Genomic DNA, 20558 nt, shown 5'->3' on the forward strand with positions numbered 1-20558 from the left:
GTTATATTTTTGTTTCCAATTTCTAGTTTAATTTCACTGTGGTCAGAAAATATCTTCTTTATGCTTCCTGTTTTGCGAAATGTGTTGAGCCTTAACTTACTACAGTTTTGGCAAATTTCTACAGACACTTAAAAACTGAATTCTGCAGATGTAGAATGTTTACCACTTCTTAGAGCTAAGGTTCTCAAACTTAGAAAACCAGTCTCAAATATGTTAAAAACTCCAGGTCACATTCCAGATATGCATGCATCCTGGGTTTTTGTAAGGTAGAAACATACTTTGTCTTCTTTTGTGGGTGCTGTGCAATGTGCAGATGGTAACATGCTTAAAATATTTCCATGCATGAATCCTTTTATGGACCTGTCATTTCCACAAAATAGGGTATGAAATTAGGTTGTAAAATGAGGGAAAAAGTAATAGTAGGTTATCCTCACTTTGGCATTTGATAGTTCAACCAGAAATTTCCCCTTAAAGTTGGATGTTTACAGTGTAATTTAACAACTATAGTATAAATTGTTATTTTATAAAACAGTTGTATTAAAAATTTTCCATTATCCATTAAATTTTAGCCAACTCTTAGTTATACTGTACATATGATATGAAGTAATTGCCAGTTAGAGAAAGAAGATATTGTTGCAAAAGAGTGAAAAAGGAAAAATCTTTGTTAACTGCATTTTTTTTTAAATGAAATTCCTATTCTGGATACATTTGAGCGTTCTTCACTTTGTAAAGTAAAATGCATAAGTAAAATGAAAAGTGAAACATACGATATTTTTATTTTCAAAACTTGAAGGATTTATATAATATCTTATAATGATAGAAGTATATAAATAATACATAAAGTTTACATGTTATAAACTTAAGTATTTACATAATTATAGAGTGTTATATAAGTATATGACAAAGATAAGGTATTATATATAATATATTTATGATTATTAATATATAGTATGTATTAAAATATATGTATGTCATTTATTTATCCTGATATGTATATTCCAAAATTCACAGTTATAAAATTGTTTCTCGGGGCCCCTGGGTGGCTCAGTGGGTTAGAGCCTCTGCTTTCGGGTCAGGTCGTGATCCCGGGGTCCTGGGATCGAGCCCCACATCAGGCTCTCTGCTTGGCAGGGAGCCTGCTTCCCTTCCTCTCTCTCTGCCTGCCTCTCTGCCTACTTGTGATCTCTGTCTGTCAAATAAGTAAATAAAATCTTTTTAAAAAATAAAAAATAAAATTGTTTCTCTCAAATCCAGAAACACTAGTGAGGTCTGCTCATGGAACCTACTTAGTAGTAAATATCACTAAACGTCTTTTGGGTAACTTACGCCTTGGTCTCTGGAGCGTGGCTACACAGAGGCTTAACAAGAGCCAGGCGACTGCAGCTCAGCTGTGTAAATAGATCCTGGTTGGCTGGCAGCTAAACAGGGACCTGATGTAAAAAGCAGACTAAAGGAAGTAAGGTATAAGATTATTACCAGACCGAAGTTAGAGTGTGTTGGTCACATGACAAGGATTAATACAGTGAAACCATTTAAAGAAGAAAGAGCCACAGAGAGAAAAGATATTTTAATAGAGATGAAAACTGAAATCAGTGAAGGATAAAGAGGGCAAGGACTTGATTGTGTTGGTTTTTCTAGCCAATGCCCTTTATCTTCCTTCTTCCTGGACCCTATTTTCTTTAGATGTATATCCTTTGGGTTTGTTTCTTTGTTTTGGTTTCATGTATACATGTATTTTTATACATAAGCTTTTGAAAGGAAAGTGTTTAGTCATTCTTTTCTTTTTCCAGTTTTGCTGAGATATGATTGATGTATGACATTATATTAGTCCAAGGTATTTTTTTTTATTTTAGTCCAAGGTATTAGCACAACATAATGTGTGATAGATACACTTATTGCAAAATGACTGCCCAGTAAGTTTAGTTAACATTGGTAACCTCACATAGCTACACATTTTTTTTTCTTCCAGTAAGAACTTCAGGGATCTTCTATCGCTGTCACCATGCTGTACATTTTTCTAGGACTTACTTATACCTGGAAAGCACCTTCACGCATTTCCTTTACCACCCCCATCGCCACCTCTAGCAATGACCAGTCTGTTCTCTGTATCTATGAGTTCAGATTTTGTAGATTCCACATATGTGACATATAGTTATTTTTCTCTCTCTTCTGACTTATTTCACTTACCCTCAGGGTTCATCTGTGTTGTCACAAATGGCAGGATTTTCTTCTTTTGTTGTGGCTGAATAATAGTCCTGTGTGTGTGTGTGTGTGTGTGTGTGTGTGTGTGTATGTGTGTGTTTCTTTATCCATTTTTCCATTGATGGACACTTAGGTTGTTTGCATGTTTTGACAATAGTAACTAATACTTCAGTGAACACGGGGTGCAGGTATCTTTTTGAGATAGTGATTTCATCTTCAGATAAATACCCAGCAGTAGAATTGCTCAATTGTATGGTAGTTCTATTTTGAATTTTTTGAGGAATCTCTATACCATTTTTAAACTGGTTTTACTAGTTTACATTCCCACCAACAGTACACAAAGGTTCCATTTTCTCCCCATCCTAGCCAGCATTTGTTACTGTCTTTTTGATATTAAGCATTCTAACAGGTGTGAAATACCTCATTGTTCTTTTGATTTGCATTTATTTCCCTGATGATCAGTGATATTGACCACCTTTTCATGTACCTGTTGGCCATTTGGATGCCTTGTTTGAAAAAAGTGTGTTTAGTTCCTCAGCCCATTTTCTAATCAGATTGTCATTTTGCAGTTAAGTTGGAAGAGTTATTCATATATTTTGAGTATTAACCCTTATTGGATATATTATTTGTAAATATTTTCTCCCATTTCATAGGTCGTCTATAATTTTTTGATGGCTTTTTATGCAGAAGCTTTTTATTTTGATATAGTCCCACTTGTTTATTTTTCCTTTTGTTGCCTTTGCTTCTGACATTATCAAGACCAGTATGAAGGGGCTTCTTCCCTATGTTTTCACTTAAGATTTATAGTTTCAAGCTTTATGTTCAAGTCTTTAATCCATTTTGAGTTGGTTTTTTTGTTAAAGATGTAAGATAGTGATTAAGTTTCATTAGTTTGCATGTGACTGTCCAGTTTTCTCATCCATTTATTAAAGAGATTATCCTCTCCCTGTTGTATCTTTTTCGCTCTTTTGTAATAGATTAATTGGCAATATATGTGTTCATTTCTGGGCTCGCTATTCTGTTGATCCATGTATCTGTTTTTATGCCAGAGCCATACCATTCTGACTACCATAGGTTTGTAATATAATTTGAGGTCGGGAAGCGTGCTATCTCCAACTCTTGTTTTCCTTTTTCAAGATTGCTCTGGCTTTTGGAGTCGTCTGTGGTTCCGTACAAAGTTTTGAACTGTTTTTTCTATTTCTATGAAAAAAATGCCAGTGGAATTTTGATAGAGTTCACTTTGACTCTGTAGATTGCTCTGAGTAGCATGGACATTTTAACAATATTATTTCTGCTAATCCATGTTGCATAAAATATCTTTCCATTTACTTTTGTCTTTTTCAATTTCTTTCATCAATATCTTATAGTTCTTAGTGTACTATACAGATAGATCTTTCATCTCCTTGGTTAAATTTATTCCTAAGTATTTGTTCTTTTTTGATGCAGCTGTAAATGGAGTTTTAAAAAATTTCTTTCTTGATAGTTTGTCATTAGTATATAGAAATGTAACTGATTTTTTATATTGATTTGTATCCTGTAACTTTACTGAATTCATTTATTAGTCCTAACAGTTTTTTGGTGGAGTCTTTAGGCTTTTTTTGATATATAATATCATGTCATCTGGAAATAGAGACAGTTTTACTACTTCTTTTCCAACTTGGATGCCTTTTATTTCTTTTCTTGCATAATTGCTCCGGCTCAGATTTCCACGTGGTAAGAGTCAGCATGGTTGTCTTGTTCCTTATCTTAGAGGAGAAACTTTCAGCTTTTCACTGTTGAATATACTGTTAACTGTGGGTTTGTTGTATATGGCCTTTATTATGTTGACTAATATATTCTTTCTACCCAGTTTCTTGAGTTTTTGTCATGAATGGATGTTGAATTTTGTCAAATGCTTTTTCTACATCTACTTTGATGATCATATGATTTTTATCCTCTGTTTTGTTGATGTGTTGTATTGCATCACTTAATTTACAGATGTTGAACCACCCTTGAATCCCTGGAATAGTTTGCAGTTGATCACGTTGTATGTTCATGTATTGTTGAATTTGGTTTGTTGATATTTTGTTAACAAATTTGTATCTATATTTATTAAGGATATTGGCCAGTAGTTTTCTTGTAGTGTCCTTGTCTGGATTTGGTATCAAAGTAATGCTGGCCTGGTAAAATGAGTTGTGAAGTGTTCCCTCATCTTCTATTTTTTGTAAGAGTTTGAGAAGAGTTAGTATTAATTCTTAAATTTTGGCAGAGTTCACCAGTGAAGCCATCTGGCCTAGGACATCATTTTTGAGAGGTTATTGATTACTGGTTTAATCTCTTTTTTTTTTTTAAGATTTTATCTATTTATTTGTCAGAGAGAGTGAGCACAGGCAGACAGAGAGGCAGGCAGAGGCAGAGGGAGAAGCAGGCTCCCTGCTGAGCAAGGAGCCCGATGTGGGACTCGATCCCAGGACGCTGGGATCATGACCTGAGCCGAAGGCAGCCGCCTAACCATCTGAGCCACCCAGGCGTCCCTGGTTTAATCTCTTTACTAGTTATTGGTCTGTTCAGATTTTCTATTTCTTCACGATTCAGTCTTGGTAGCTAGCATGTTTCTAGGAATTTATCTGTTTCTTCTACGTTGTCCAATTTGTTATATAATTGTTCATAATAATCTCATATGATCTTTTATATCTGTGGTATCAGTTGTAATGTCTCTGTCTTCGTATCTCATTTTATTCATTTTAGCCCTCTCTCTTTTTTCTTTTTTCTTTCTTTTTTTTTTTTTTAAGATTTTTATTTATTTGACAGAGAGATCACAAGTAGGCAGAGAGGGGGACAGAGAGGGGGGTGGGGAAGCAGGCTCCCCACTGAGCAGAGAACCCAGATGCGGGGCTCGATCCCAGGACCCTGAGATCATGACCCGAGCCGAAGGCAGAGGCTTAACCCACTGAGCCACCCAGGTGCCCCTCTCTCTTTTTTTCTTGATGAGTGGCATCTATCTCTTCCGTGTAGATATGGACATTGAAGCTGACACCATCCCCAGCTTCACTTTGATGGCTTCTGATTAAGTCAATTGTGGTAATCCCATCGCCCCCCTTAAGAGATGGTTTGAGGAATAGATATGTACCCAGTTCTCTCCAGTGTGACCTGTGAGATAATACGCTGAGCATTCAGTCTGAGTTCTGGGAAAGATGACCTCTCTTTAAAAAAAAAAAAATAAAGTTAAAGGAAAAGATGGTATGCTGACTCCTAAAACCACTACACTGAGAAATTTTTTTTATTAACGTATAATGTATCAGTTGCTTCAGGGGTACAGGTCTGTGAATCATCAGTCTTACACAATTGACAGCACTCACCATAGCACACACCCTATCCCTCCCCCCCCATAAGCCCCCAGCAGCCCTCTTTGTTTCCTGAGATTAAGAGTCTCTTATGGTTTCTCTCCCTCCCCAGTCCCATCTTGTTTCATTTTTTTCCCCTCCCTACCCCCCCACGACTCCCCACCCTGCCTCTCAAATTCCTCATATCAGGGAGATCTTGTGATAATTGTCTTTCTCTGATTGACTTATTTCGCTTAGCAAAAAAACAGAAACAAAAACAATGAAATCTCACCATTTGCAACGTGGATAGAACTAGAGGGTATTGTACATTGAGAAATTTTTAATTGATTTCATGTTACAGCAAATGTTAGGTATTACCATTTAATTTATAATTCAATGGCCAATTAAATATACGCTTTTAATGAGGGAAGGATATTGGTTAAGTAATTTTAAAAATGTCAATAGAGAATATATTTGGAAACAGAAAATCCAGCTGTCGATGTTTTGTTGTTGTTATGTTTTTTAACCTAGAGGGATTTGTCTGAGGTTTCAGAAGTTTGGAGATAGCTACTTAGTGATATTTCGGTTGCCCAGATACTCTCCATTTTTCTGCTTCCTATCCTCAGCTTTCATTGTCAGGCTTGTTACTTCGCAGTTACAAGATGGCTGCGGCAGCCCCCAGCCAGAGGAAAGAGAGAGGACAAAAAGTGTGTGCCACTTGAGTCTGCCTGCTTTTATCAGGAAAACCAAAGGTTTCCTGGAACCCCCTTTCTGAAATCTGGGATATTTATTTGGTACTAAGTGCAGTGTATCAATTTAATCTGTCTTCCCTTCTCAAATTTAGCTTCAAGTATGTTAATTCAGTAACTTTTTTATTTTGGGTTTATGTTTTATAAACTAAAGTTGGTATGTTAGACTCACGAGGTAAGACATTTAGTTTTCTTTTTCTAAAATTTGGGCTTCTGAGCAAATATGTAAATTTGTGCTAAGTTCATGCAAATTAATATTTTTCATTTGAACCAGGCATTGTGATAATTTTTAAATGAGCTTTGTATTTCTTATGTAAAGTTTTACTGTCTTAGGAAGAACAGAAGACCTATTGAGCATTTGAACTAAACTCCATTATAAGAATTATAACACAAAATACCTTTTTTCAGGGCCCCTTTTAAGAACAGAGCCACAGTCCATTAAAAGAAAAAATGAGCAGTGTTTAAATTTAATACCTGATATTGCATTCAGGATTTATCTTCCGAGACTTAGGTACTCTTAAATTGTATACTCAACTCTATTTTTTTACATCCCCCTCCTCCCCCCATCTCTATCCTGTTCACAGACCTATTTATTCCAAACTCCTGAGGTAAAAATTGAAAGGATAATTTAAGACTGAAAGAAAATGTGGTTTCAGATTCCTTGCTGGAGGTAGAGACGCTTGCTGTAGACAAGGTGGGACCTTGTACTTTAGGAGGAGGGATGCAGGGTGCCTGGGGCGGGGAATGGCCAGCCGCCTGATTGCAGAGACCTGCTGGAACTCAGCGCTCTGTCTCTGCTCATCCGTGAGGATTAGGCCAGGATTCACAGTGCACCTCATTTTAGGATTCTGGATCTCGGGTGAATGTGGAGGAATAGTTTCTCACACGGCAGAACTGAATGCTACTTTAAGTCCATCTCAGTAGCTGAAGAAAATAAATGAGGTTTTTATGTTCATGGTATCTCCTATACTTGTACCCAGTGTGGCTAGAGAGGCCACACATCATAGGGGAGCAGGCAAAACATGCATAATGCTTCCAGATTGTTGTGAAAGAAAGAACTCAATAAAAAGGCTAGTTGCTAATATTTATCGCTCTCCCATCTTTATGGTCTATAACAGTATCTCTCTGCATATGTGACTTTTATTTTTCCTAATCTCACGGTGCAGGAGGAGAGGAGTGGGAAACCAGGCTGTTCTATTTTTGCGTCTCTCCGTTAGGGAAGAAGGAAGCTCACGAGTAAATCTACTAGTTACATTGCCACAAATTTCTTAATCCAGTTTTTGTAAAGTTATTTATAGTAATTATGGACTATACTGCATGTTGAGGCTAATTGGAAACAGTGACCAGATTCTTAATCATTGTCAGGAAACTGCATTCAGAGAATGAGAAGAACACCCCCACTGGATGAATTGCAGCCACCACCATATCAGGATGACAGTGGTTCTCCCCACCTCTCATGTACGCCCTCAGAAATTGGGGACAGTAAATGTGAATTTTCCCACTGCAGCAACAGTCCAAGATGCTCATATAACAAGTGTCCAAGTGAAGGAAGCACAGGTCATGAACTAGAAAGTTTTCCTAATAAAGGATATGAAGAAGATGTTCCCAGTGACAGCACTGCAGTCCTGAGCCCGGAAGTAAGTAACACAGCACCTAGAGCTTTTTACGTGGATGTTATTGGGGGATGATAATAACCCTGGGCTTCTCCTCTTGGTAAAAGGTTTTATCACTGTCCTGTCCTTGGTGGCTTAGAGTACCATTGTTATCCTTGATCTCGTCTTTATTTGGCAGACTTACCAGGACTGTCCCAACCATTCTCCACCCACCACCCTCCGTTTTCCCCAAAAGGAGGATGGGTGGCTAAAAATGAGAGCAGTTCACAAGCTCCTGAAACATATGATCTTCCCCCGGTTTCAGCCTCAAGAGAGGTCTTTTTTATTTTCACATTTTTTACAAAACATTCTGGAATTACTTATCTGTTTCTTTCATCTTGAAGTTCCTATGTATGTGCTTTTTATTTTAAAATTCTTTTATTTAGGATATTTTTACTTTAGGGAGATTGCTCATTCATGTTTTATAGGTTTTTCAAAAATAATGTTTTTGCATTTTCAATTCATGGATATGGAAGGGATAAGTAATGCTCAGCTTTACTAATGAAACTTGAATGCATGGCGACATTTGTTCAGAGTTGTTGGTTGCATTTTATTTCCTATTTTGAAGCAAAAATGTGAAAATGACAACAAAAATTGGTATGTTGAACTATGTCTCTCCATGTTTTAAAAAGGATTTGTTTTAATGTCCCTTTTATGATGAAAACGGAAAGGTAATTTAAAGGTTTCCATTAGGTAATATGTACTTTGGGTTTTTTTTTTTCCTCTTACATTGCAGGTTTTTACAACTTTTGTCCCAGACAACATTTCATAATACTGCAGTGTGTTAGTGTTCTTACTGGGTGAATTTTCATCCTCCGCCAAAATTAAATAACAAAAGTAAAGCTATGAACGGAATTCCTTTACTTTTAAGTTTTTCTTATACAATTTCTAAAAACACATTTTATCTGTTATTACTTTTCTACTATTTCTTGTATTCTAATATAGTATCTAACTTAGAAGAAAATTTCCATTGGTATTTTAAGTTTAATACAACCAGGAGTCCGTGATTTTCTACACAGAATCCTGCCCTGTGCCCTGTGCCTGAACTTATTTGAGACCCCTCTTCTGTAGGCTTGCTCACCCAAGAGACAGCCAACAGGCTGGCAGGGAAGCCTGGGTTGTGAAATTACCCACAACGATAGCTGGCAACAAGTATGCCAGAGATTTTGCTATAAGCTTTACAGTCAGCGTATTTCCCATTAGTAACCTCATCCTCAGGAAGTTATTCCCATTTTACAAATGAAGACCTTAGACTCAGAGAGGGAAGCAGTTTGCCTGCCTACCAGCACCTCCCAGATGATGGAGCTGTCATCCAAATCCAGGTCGGCCTGACTCACACACAGGGCTCTTACCGACCATATCCTGCTGCCCCTCTTGACGTAAATCGTTGTGTGGGAAATTCCTTTGATGCTTTGGTACCCTCCCAGTGCACCACCAGGCAAGCTATTTCGGAGGACTCATGGACCAAATTCAGATGCTCAGATTACATGTGTTTTAATGTATTTCAGATAGAAAGTAAGAAGTGAGAGGACCAAGATAAGCTAGGTGAACACACTTAGGATGCCTATAGGTACAGGTGACAGGAACACACTGTGTGAGCCTTGATTTAGGGCATGCCCAAATGTCCCTGTCACTCTTTATGCCCCATCAGTGTTCCCTTTATATGGTGCAGCAACAAGGGCAAGAATTGAGGTTTTTTTTTAGGTAATCTGTACCCCCAGCATGGTACTTGTACTCACGAACCCCCAGATCAAGAGCCACATGCTCTACCAGCTGAGCTAGCCAGGCGCCCCAAGAGTCGAGATTTGAACGGGGGTGCCAAGGGCCCAAAACTTTGTTTTCTGGGAGAGATTCAGGGACAAGTACCCCTGGTCATCAGTGAAACTTGCCAGTTTAGCCTTTTTATGTGCACTTCGATCTAAGGAGCACACGGTTGATACAGCTGTTACTAGCTCAGAGGTGATGTCGTCATGGCTTGGGCTTTACATGCCTTTCTCAAGATAGTACTCATTTGTTCTAGAATATTTTTGATTTATCATGTCTATTTTTGGCATATATTCCGTGTTATTAACTTAGTTACTCTCTGTAGTTACTGTATCTTCTGAATTTTGCCTCTCAAGTTACTTCCTGATTCATTATTTATAGTTAATATAGCCTTTGCATTTTGCCCATATTTCAGAAGCCGCCAGCTTGCTCTCTGTTAACACTGATGAGTCTCTTGTATGCTGCTTGTTTTTGTGCCTCTATAGCAGAATTGAATATATTCAAACAAAACAGCAAGTGTACATTATATCAGTATCTAGATGCTTTTATAGCCCCTGTTAGGATAAAGCCCAATCTTGTATTTTTTCAAGTTTATTTTGCTTCCTACTGTTCCTTTAATAGATATTATTTATCAAATAGAAAATTCTTACCTTCCTTTGGTTTATCCAGAATATAGCTATGTTAGAGCTCATCCACATACATGACTGAACTGAGATAGGACTGAGGGTTCCTGAAAGTTCCGTGACAAGGAGGTCACAAATTCTATTGACAACCTATTACTAGCTAGCAAAATTAAAGTTCAAAACCTTAATTCCGACTCTTTGAAAGGAAGAATTATTTTCTAGCTGCCTGTTACAGAACACAAGTAGTAGTTTTTATCTGTAAAGGTCCGTGTTTTAGCCCTCTCTGGAACCTTATGAAATTTCTTACTTCCTTGAGAATCCTAGCTATTATGATACTATTTTAGAAAGTATTTCTTTGAAAAATCAAAACCATGTAATTAATCATCTTTGATTGCCAATTATGAAGTGGCATACATTAAAACATTTTGCTCTAGACTGTCAGTTTTTTTGACAGAGTAAGAATATGTTTACCCTGATTTCATCATATTCCATTTTTAAAAATCTGAATTCTTCTTTAAGAGTTTGTTGCCCCTCCCCAAGTATTGTTCTTCATTTGTTATCTTTCTTTTCATACATAGTACCAAGCAGGTCACCATAGGTAGACATGTCAGATTTTATGTAAAAGACCTGAGTGTTTTTGGTTCTCTACAGCACCCGCACACGCACCCAAAGTATGGCCGGGCTCATAATATAACAGTTAGGTATGTGTTAAGCTGCTGTAACAAGAGACCAATACAGTGGCTAAAAACCACCAAAGATTGTCTTTCATTTAAAGACAGTCCAGGGTGAGTAAGTGACTTTGCTCTACAATATCATTCAGGGGCTCAGGGTTCTGATGTCCTTGTTGTTGTTTTTTGTCCCTCTGCCGTCCCCTGAAGTACTGTCCTAGTCCACAAGGTCCAGGCACACATCCTACGTGTGTATCTGCTTGTGGGAAGACTAAGAGAGTGAAGGGCAAGTAATGTCTTGTGTCAACCTGATCTGGAAGTTTCAGGCATAACTTCTGTTTGTTCCCCCATTGACGAAGGCTGAGTCTCATCAGCATATCCACCATAAGGCAAGTTTTGAAATATAGGTTCTTGCCATTCAGTGTTTTTCTGTGTAAAACTTAGGCAGTTCTTCTCAGAAATGGAAAAAGGGAAGACTGGGACTAGTAGTAGTGACTGCTACCATAGGCACTGAGGACAGGTTCAGAAACAGAAAATTGTAAAATCAGTCCACGTTTCAAAATTAAGACATTTAAGATTTATTAAAATACTTGAAGGGGCAAAGTGGTATAGTTAAAAGGTCGGAGACCTGGGTTTGGCACTGTTGGTAACTAGCCGACACTCCTGGTACATTCCAGAGAGTTAGACTGGCAGGAATTTGAGACAGCTCCAGGTAGAATGGGTATAATTTCTTTCAGTCTCATAATCAAAATGTATAGTTTCAACCCTTCTTGAACTTTTGAAGTATGTAGTCAGCAATTTTCAATAGTAACTGACATTAGGAAATAATACATAGTTTTAAATTCAGATTAGAAGTTAAAGTGTAAAAGTATGTGTGTGTGTTATGGAGAAGAAGTGTTTAGCTGTAGTTATTTTTGAGGCCTTTGGATTTATCCTTTCGTATTTCACATTTTCATTGATTTCCAATCCTTAATATGTTTGTTTACATTCTATTACAGATGTGGGTGTTTTAGAACAAACTGAAAATGGGACCACATTTTTCGATGGCGTTACGCTCATATTTATGTTCTCTCTCTCTCACCAGCCTCATATGGAGCTGGCAGTTATGTTGTTTATAATGTTGGAAATAAAATGTAATTTCCTACAAAATGAAGAGAGATACACATTGAAATACATATTTTCAATTCTCATGATAAAGACATAGATCCAACTTTCTTAAAATTGGAGGATACTAAATTCTTTGTTTTTGTTATACTAAGTTTTTGAGTTAAAGCTACCACTTTTACTATCCTGGCCCTGTAGAGTAGCTTTTGATTGTAGTTGACTGTTAATTACTATTTCTTTCTTTCTGACAGCAAATCAAGACAGTTTCCACATCATCTTCCTAAAGAAATGTCAGGTATTTATTTACATGCTAGATTAAATAATAGAGCTAAAAACTGAAAACATTTAAATTTGCTTTTCTCAGGATATGTCAGCTCAAGGATCATCTTCACAGCTTCCTAAACCTTTTGATCCTGAGCCAGAAGCTAAATATGGCACACTGGATGTGACTTTTGACTATGACTCCCAAGAACAGAAGCTTCTGGTAACAGTGACAGCTGTCACAGATATCCCAACATATAACAGGACAGGTGGCAACTCATGGCAAGTACACCTTGTTCTTCTACCTATAAAGAAACAGAGAGCAAAAACCAGCATCCAGAGAGGACCATGCCCTGTCTTCACAGAAACATTCAAATTTAATCATGTTGAATCTGAGATGATTGGAAATTATGCTGTTCGGTTTAGACTGTATGGTGTACATCGCATGAAAAAAGAAAAGATTGTGGGGGAAAAGATTTTTTATTTAACAAAATTGAATCTTCAAGGGAAAATGTCATTACCTGTGATATTGGAACCTTCTTACAATCATTCTGTGAGTATCTGATCAAATAGCCTGAATACGGTTTATGTCGTGGTATTTAACATCCATAATTTTTAAGATCCATGATCAACCCAACTTTTTCAATTTTTTTACGTAATAATCATACCTTTACAAAATTTCTAAGCCCTGGATAGGTAGGTATAATTTTTTCTCATTCTATAAAAGTTGCCCTTGAAGATTATATGTGATTCATTTTTATGTATTTTATCCTTCACAGAGTCAGATTCAGTGTATTACATGTTCGTTCTTGTTAAATATTTATTAGATGATTGATTATGACATCAAAGTGAACTCCTTGTAGAATTTATTGTTTTCTTTCCAGGTTAAAACTAAGTGATATAGCAAGATCTAGCCCCATATCTCACTTACTATACTGCAGAAATTATTTGCTTTTTTAAACTATGTACTGCTGCCGAGCTCATGACTGATTATCTTTCCAGAGCTCCTATGAAATTATTTTTAAAGGTTCAAAAGAAGACCTGCACCCTTTTTAAAAAAAGATTTTGCAGTATCTCTGGGAGAATACTTAAGTTTGGTCCATGAGGTGTTCTCCCTTTTCTTTTTTTTCTTTTTTTTTTTTTTTTTCCTCCAGGTTCTCATCCCCTACAGCTCTCTCTCTCTGTCTCTCCATATTTGTAACTAAACTCCCACAAGACGTTGCAGAGCACAGGAGAGCTGAACTACTTTAAACTGGGAAGATACATTATGCCACGTAGTTATTTGGATGAGAAAATCTGTGATAGGCTATAAGTGTAAATTATGATTTATATTTATTCCTCCCTGTGTTATATTGAATTGAGAGCATTTTTATAATACAAATACAGAGATTTTAGAATGGATGTATGTCTTTAAATGAAAGTGTATTTTAGAGTTTTTTTAAGCTTTTAAAGCACAAGTCCAGAATCAGAGCCTTACTGAATTTATACCAGACAACATTTGATTTTATAGGACATTCATTCACAATAGTTGTTTTTTTTTTTACTATCCCATTTTAGCTAGATGATTTTAAAACATATTTAAAACCAAAAGGTGATAATAAATATGGTATATCCCTGCTGGTTTATAGGATAATATTTAGCCTTTATTGATAACTTGTTATAACTTTAAATTACAGAATTACCATTTTGGGGAAATGTCCTTTTTAAAAATATCAGTTTATCAGAGAAGAGAAAAAAGAAAGTCTAGACAATATTCCAGAGGGGGAAAAGATAATTTTTTTTTATAAAATTGAATAATCTGCAATTCTTAATAGGATTTTAAACTTTCTCATAATTTGGTCTGAGTGATGACTCTGTGGAAAATACATTCTTTTAGAGAAATACCTGATTTAAATTAGAAGAGAATGACTATATCATCACGAGGTATGTATTTTGTGTTTATTTACTTCAAATTATCCATTCCCAATTCTTTATTAATTATATTCATTTCACAAAGAAAATAAAGCCATAGAAAATAATATGGTTTTATCTGTGGTCAAACTTAATTATTTCTGTACATTACATGTATTAGCTTATGGTCATCAATTCTGTGTTTCTGACAACCAGTACAATAAATTTGAGGCATGCTCACCTAAAAACGTGCCGGACAAACAGCTTCTAAAAAATAACATTTAAATCTGAATAAAACTATCCATCTTCTGCTCTTGGAGAATTTTTTTCTCTACATTGTCACACTTTTCAAATTTAATGCCTGTGTTTAATTGTTCTTCTCTCTTGTCTTCTTTCCTGTTGAAAAACACGAGGTCTTTCTACTAACTAGTTGTGGTTTAACCTTGGATAAATGATCTAATCTCTTTAGGCATCAGGTTTCTCATTAGTAAAATGAGGGCATTAAACAAATGTCCCATCTTTCTCTGATACTGCAATTCTAATTCATATTGGGAAAGATGTTAGGTAAGAACAGAAACAGGTGGATTTCAGATGAGTTTTGTGTGCTAAATGTATTGTGTTTTGTTCAGGCATTGATGTTTTCTTACTCTTCCCTATCTTTTCAACCATCTTCTAATGTCTGAGAAAGCCCCAACTACTAGTCCCACCCCCTACAGGTAAGCTATAAAGTTCTTTCCCAGTCTGACTGGTAGCTAGAGCAGGAGCCATGCTCCCTGGGCTCTGCCACTCTGACTCGTTTCCAGGAAACCTCAGGACAGGCTGAGCAGAGAAGCAGATGCTGCACTCCCCTCATGTCTGCATGAGGCCAATGGTGGAGGAATCTGGTCCTCAGGGTCAGTAGTAATTCCCAAACAGCTTTGCAGGGGCAGAAACAGTATTGGTGCTAGACAGCGACATTTGCAGGAGAGAAAAGACCTGCGCACCTAAGTGTTCAATGGGGGCGGCAGCAGGATGTCCTCACCAGGCCAGTTCTGCAGGATGGTTTTCAGTTTTGTTCTTCAGAAGCTTCCCCATAAGCCTGTTCTCTAGTCGTCCCGATTCCTTTAGGACAGTGCTATTCCACTGAGACTTAGCTGCCAGTGATTTCAAACAGAACCCTGACTGAAAAATGTTGAAATAGCCATATGGTGTATTGTTTACTTGTTTTAAGTGATCTCTTAAGCCATACTCAACAGCTGGAGTGTTAGCAGTTACCCTTCCTACCATGGTGTATCCCTCTTATAACTGGAATTTTTCTCTTATGCTCAGCTGCGTGCAGATGGCACTCTTTCCCAGGGGAGAACCCCAGTCACCTTCTTCACCTGCATTTTTGGCACCGCATTACTACCGTGTGTAACAGTTTCCTGCAACAGCCTCTCCTCCTTTCCTCAGTCCAGTCGTATTTCTCATTCAGTCTCCCAGATTTCTTAATAATAATCTTCACTCTGTCTCTCACAAACATTTGCAACCCTTCCCTATACAGACAGTATTTAGTTAGCGTAATGTACGCAGGGCGACTGGCTAGAAAATGGGGGGCTTCAGTCCCACAACCGCAAAGCACTGTATTCAGCTAACATCTCGAAGGAGCTTAGAAGTAGATTCTCAGCCAGAGCCTTCAGGTAATAATAGCCCAGCCCAGCCGAAACTTCGATTTCAGTCTTGAGACACACAGAAAACATGAGGAAACTGAAGTTGTAAGACTAGAGGTACTTACTAGGTGCTTTTTGACCATGAGACACTTCAGGTGTGAGGGTGTAACCAGGAGAAGTCTACAGAGGTTGATGTATCCTCAGGGAAGAGTTGGATTTGGGTCGAAGTAAGATGTTGGGGTTCAGAGAAGAAACTAAGGTTCCGGAGGAGTTTATCATAGATCAGGAGGACCAGAAGGCATAGTGAAAAAATTCAGAAAAGGAGGAGTGTGATGGCAGTTTGTGGTAGTGAAGAAATACAGAGAATAACAGAATGGGTGTTAAAGCAAGAGACCTGGCCAATGTCATGAGGGATGTGCCTTCATTTAGATTGTTCTAAAATGTCAGTCCCGATTATAATTCGAATCTACTTAAAACTCAGATGTTATTTAAAGTCTAATTTAAATCTCATCTTTATAGAAATTTGTTTGACTGTTTCTAATACAAATTTAAATTAGTTGATCTTACCTGTCTCTGTAGACTAAGTAGCGAGTACTGGTTATTGCTGTGTGAATGTTGGTTGGATGGGTGGGTGAGTGGGTGCATGTCGTACATATTATTTCTCAGTTATTGCCTCTGGTGCTTATTTCTGCGGCTAGTCATACATTTTCTTGTTATTGAACTTGTTCTAATTTTCCTTCTAGACTTTAAGTATTTTGAGAATAGAGTCTGTCTGTTTGACTTAAATGGTTTTAGTTATACTTACTTTTCATAGAACCTAGAATATAGGTGTTCAGTGAATACTTGTTAAATTGATTTCATTAACATATTCAGGTAAACCTGATAGTTCTGAAATTCTTACTAAGATCCATACCCTGGTAAGTATCAATATCCTTAAAATAGCCCTGTTAGGAATCTTTTATGACCTAGAATCCAATAGTCATGATCTTAGAGTAATTAAGTAGGAACACATCACAATGTATTGCTTCTAAATAATAATCAACAAAGGACATATATGTTCATATAATTCCCCATTCAAGAGTTTAATTCCACAGTCTTGTAGAGTGATCAGCCTTCCTTATGACTTACTGAAATGAAGATCTTCTTTTAGATACCTGCACTTTCAATCTTTAATTCCTAAAATTTCCTGTATCTCAAAAATAGCCTATCTTTTTTTTGTTACTAGACTGAATTAATTTAGTTTGATATTTATACTGTGACTTTTATTTTTAAGACAGGTAAATTATTGCTTATACTCTGTAATTGAAATGTGTGTCCCTCTAAGAATCATACTTTAGTCTGTATTATTAGCAAATGTCTTTTAAAACTTGGCTTCTCCTATTTTCATATTCACTACATTCACATACTACCTTGTCAGAAATTTACATTTTTTCAATGTAGATTACACTTGTTCATCCTAAAGCAATTTAAAGTAGATACTTCATGATAAACTAATGATCACAGTTAACAGTTACTACGTGAAGGAGAAAGCTGCATGTGTGCAATTCGGGTCCCTAGACGATAACACTTATACGATTCATGGCTCACTTTAGTATAAAACTAAATAGTTACAGACCTATTTAGAGACAGTTATTCAAAGTAGTTGAGCATATATTATCAGTGGAGAGGAATAACTCTAGTCTCACATGAAGAATTGTTATCAGGTAAATCTTTCAGTGAAAGAAGTGAAATTAGAGCCTAAAAGGAAGCTTTTTGTTTAAATCAGATTCTTACTTTATATAAGACTAAAAAGAAGTCAAGTTTAAATCCTGTGTCTCAAGAAATTTTGAACATGCAGGAAAATTGAGTGGGAAAAACTGAAATCTCAGTGGTTAAACTATTTGTTCTGTATATTGAATATAGGGAATAAAGAACATCAATTCAAGTGGGATTCATTTCATTGAACCATCCAAGACTAAACTGTAAACCACTGGACCAATATGTACTTCATTCTTGTTTCATGTTTGTTAGTTGTTTGTTTGTTTTTTTAAATAAGCCAGAAAATTAAAGAATAAGCTTTAGGTACATGTATTATATTCCTTTCTCCTATATTTTATTTTATGCAATTAACCTTTCCAAGATACTGATTTCAATTATTTGTAATACTAATGAGAGAAATTAACAAATGCTTTGTGGAAAGACGGTACTATTTGATCAATTTAGAGTGGCATAAGGATTATGACAGATAAATTTAGGTTCAAGAGGGCAGCATATTCTATAATTAAGAACATTCTAAAGTGCATTAGCAAGAAGGGGTAATATAATGTACTTTACAGAAACATCATGGAAAGATACTTAACATTCAAGTTATAAATATTGACTGCTATTTTTAAAAATAATTCTTTTGGGGCACCTGGGTGGCTCAGTGGGTTAAAGCCTTCGGCTCGGGTCATGATCCCGGGGTCCTGGGATGGAGACCCACATCGGGCTCTCTGCTCAGCAGGGAGCCTGCTTCCCTCTCTCTCTCTCTGCCTGCTTCTCTGCCTACTTGTGATCTCTGTCAAGTAAATAAATAAATAAATCTTTTAAAAAAATAATAATTCTTTTGGAGGGTCTAGGTAGTAGACATCCTGAATACATACCTTCTTCATTAATGCCAGCTGGGAGTTCCATGTACTTCCCTTTTTTTTTTTTTTTTTAAGATTTTATTTATTTCATTTGACACAGAGAGAGAGATCGCAAGTAGGCAGAGAAGTAGGCAGAGAGGAGGAAGCAGGCTCCCTGGTGAGCAGAGAGCCCAATGTGGGGCTTGATCCCAAGACCCTGGGATCATGACCCGAGCCGAAGGCAGAGGCTTTAACCCACTGAGCTACCCAGGCGCCCCTCCATGTACTGCCCTTTAAAGGTGTACTTTAGTACATTATCATGAGGAAGTCCCTTTCTTCTGGGTTGTTGAGCAGTAAGAGTAGAGTTGTATCCACTGTGCTTGTTGTTTATGGGATAGGAGGCTGGTAAGTAACGAACAGTAACATTGAGTGAGGTTGTTCTTGGGACCTACCACTTAAAGAAAAAAGAAATAGCCAACAGAAGCAGCCTTTAATTTTTTCTTAGTTGTTTTCTCCCATCATGTTCCTATTACATAGCAGGAGCCAGAAAAAATCTCCACTTGACAGTTACATTTTACTTAATTCTATTCAGAGCAAAGAATAATTCTGGTCCAAAAAAATGATAGTACATGGTAAGCCTGAATATCAGTTCCTGATGCTGTTTCTATTAGTCATATATGTTTAAGTGATTTATATCACTAAAAATGAGCATGGTCGTCCTGCACATGCCATGTGTGCTTACTCATTACTGAAAGCTCCTGTTTAAGTGAAATGCATATTTCTAAGTGTTGAACATACAGAGATATTCTTGAGAAAAATCTAATTCTCCATAGTGTACATACACATTAGCGCCGGGGATACAACGGGAGTATGTGACCTGACTGCTTCACAGGGTTAAGATGAGTAAATGAGTGAGCTACGAGAAAACCTTGTGGACTAGAAATATTAGTTGTTAACTTGAAATGAAATGTTATCCTTAATTTGAATCATTCTGCCATTATTTACTGTTTTTTAAAGATACACTCATGGTGCCTGGGTGGCTCCATCAGTTGAGCGCCCGACTCTTGATTTCAGCTCACGTTGTGATCTCAGGGTCATGAGATCGAGCCCCATCTTGGGCTCTGCACTCAGTGGGGAGTTTGCTTCTTTCTCTGCCCCTCCCATTCACGCTTGCTCACTCTCTCTTTAAAAAAAGGTACTTTCTTGTCTTTAAAAAAAAAAAAAGTCTTATCATTCCTTTATCTAGTCTTAGATCTACAATTTTTTATATAGGCTATATCTTACCCATTTACAGTGATCTTTTTGTAGTCTGTCACTTTGGGCAACGATGACCAGAATAGTACTGATCACATTTTTTCTAGCAGAAAAAGCTGATAGAGTTGACAGGAAGTTAAAACTGAGTAAGTTTGGTACACACAGTTTTTAAATTATCTCATGTCGTATCATCAAAGTATATAATTTATATAATCAAAATTCTGTATCTCCTAATATTTCCTTATTCTACAATTTAAAATAAAGTGAACTAATTAAACTTTAATTTGGTTCATTTTTCAAGGAATAAGATCTGGTTCATGGAAAATAGCATGTATAATTATAAGTACATTTTTCATATTAACTTAATTTGGTGGTGGGATATATTTTACTTTGAAATGAAAGCTGGCATTGCTCCTTGCGCTGTATTCACATTATAAAAAATGTTTCTTTATATTAACTCGTTTGTGATTTGTCATAAAAGATTAAAGAATTGCCAGATAGTAGAAGTCTACAGTTTTAATGTCAGAATTGTTAGGCATTCATGACCAAGTTTCTGTTTGCCTTTGGGTGGGTTGGTAGCATCGAGGTTGGGAGCATGGAGGCTGTGCGGTCCCCAGTTTCACATCTTGGTTTCCCACTTCTTCCTGACTTGTATGCTTGGGGGAATACTCAGCCCCTCTAGACCTCATGTATTCATTCATAAACGGGGATAGTATCAGTAAAGCTGCCTCAGAAAATGTTTGTGAGAATTAAAGGAGATAATCCATGTAAAGAATTTAAAACATCATCTAGCATATAGGAACTTGACACTGTTAACTAATTTGGTTTGTTTGGTCTTATTCATGTGCGGATAAATTTACTGTTTTAATTCAGTAG

The 20558-nt window shown here is 36.7% G+C and overlaps 1 protein-coding gene across 3 annotated transcripts in view; it reads left to right on the plus strand.

Moving 5' to 3' along the window:
• SYT14 (synaptotagmin 14) overlaps positions 1–20558 on the plus strand; it is a gene marked incomplete at both ends in the record, with an annotated part of 177892 nt that overhangs the window by 109345 nt on the left and 47989 nt on the right. For all 3 annotated transcript variants that reach the window (XM_080823991.1, XM_080823990.1, XM_080823989.1), the window contains 2 exons: positions 7619–7890; positions 12429–12878. In XM_080823991.1, the coding sequence (XP_080680117.1) occupies positions 7619–7890; positions 12429–12878 (722 nt within the window). The remainder of the gene's footprint in view (positions 1–7618; positions 7891–12428; positions 12879–20558) is intronic.

Source organism: Martes martes (genome assembly GCF_963455335.1).
Source record: "Martes martes genome assembly, chromosome: 15".
NCBI classification, from domain to species: domain Eukaryota; kingdom Metazoa; phylum Chordata; class Mammalia; order Carnivora; family Mustelidae; genus Martes; species Martes martes.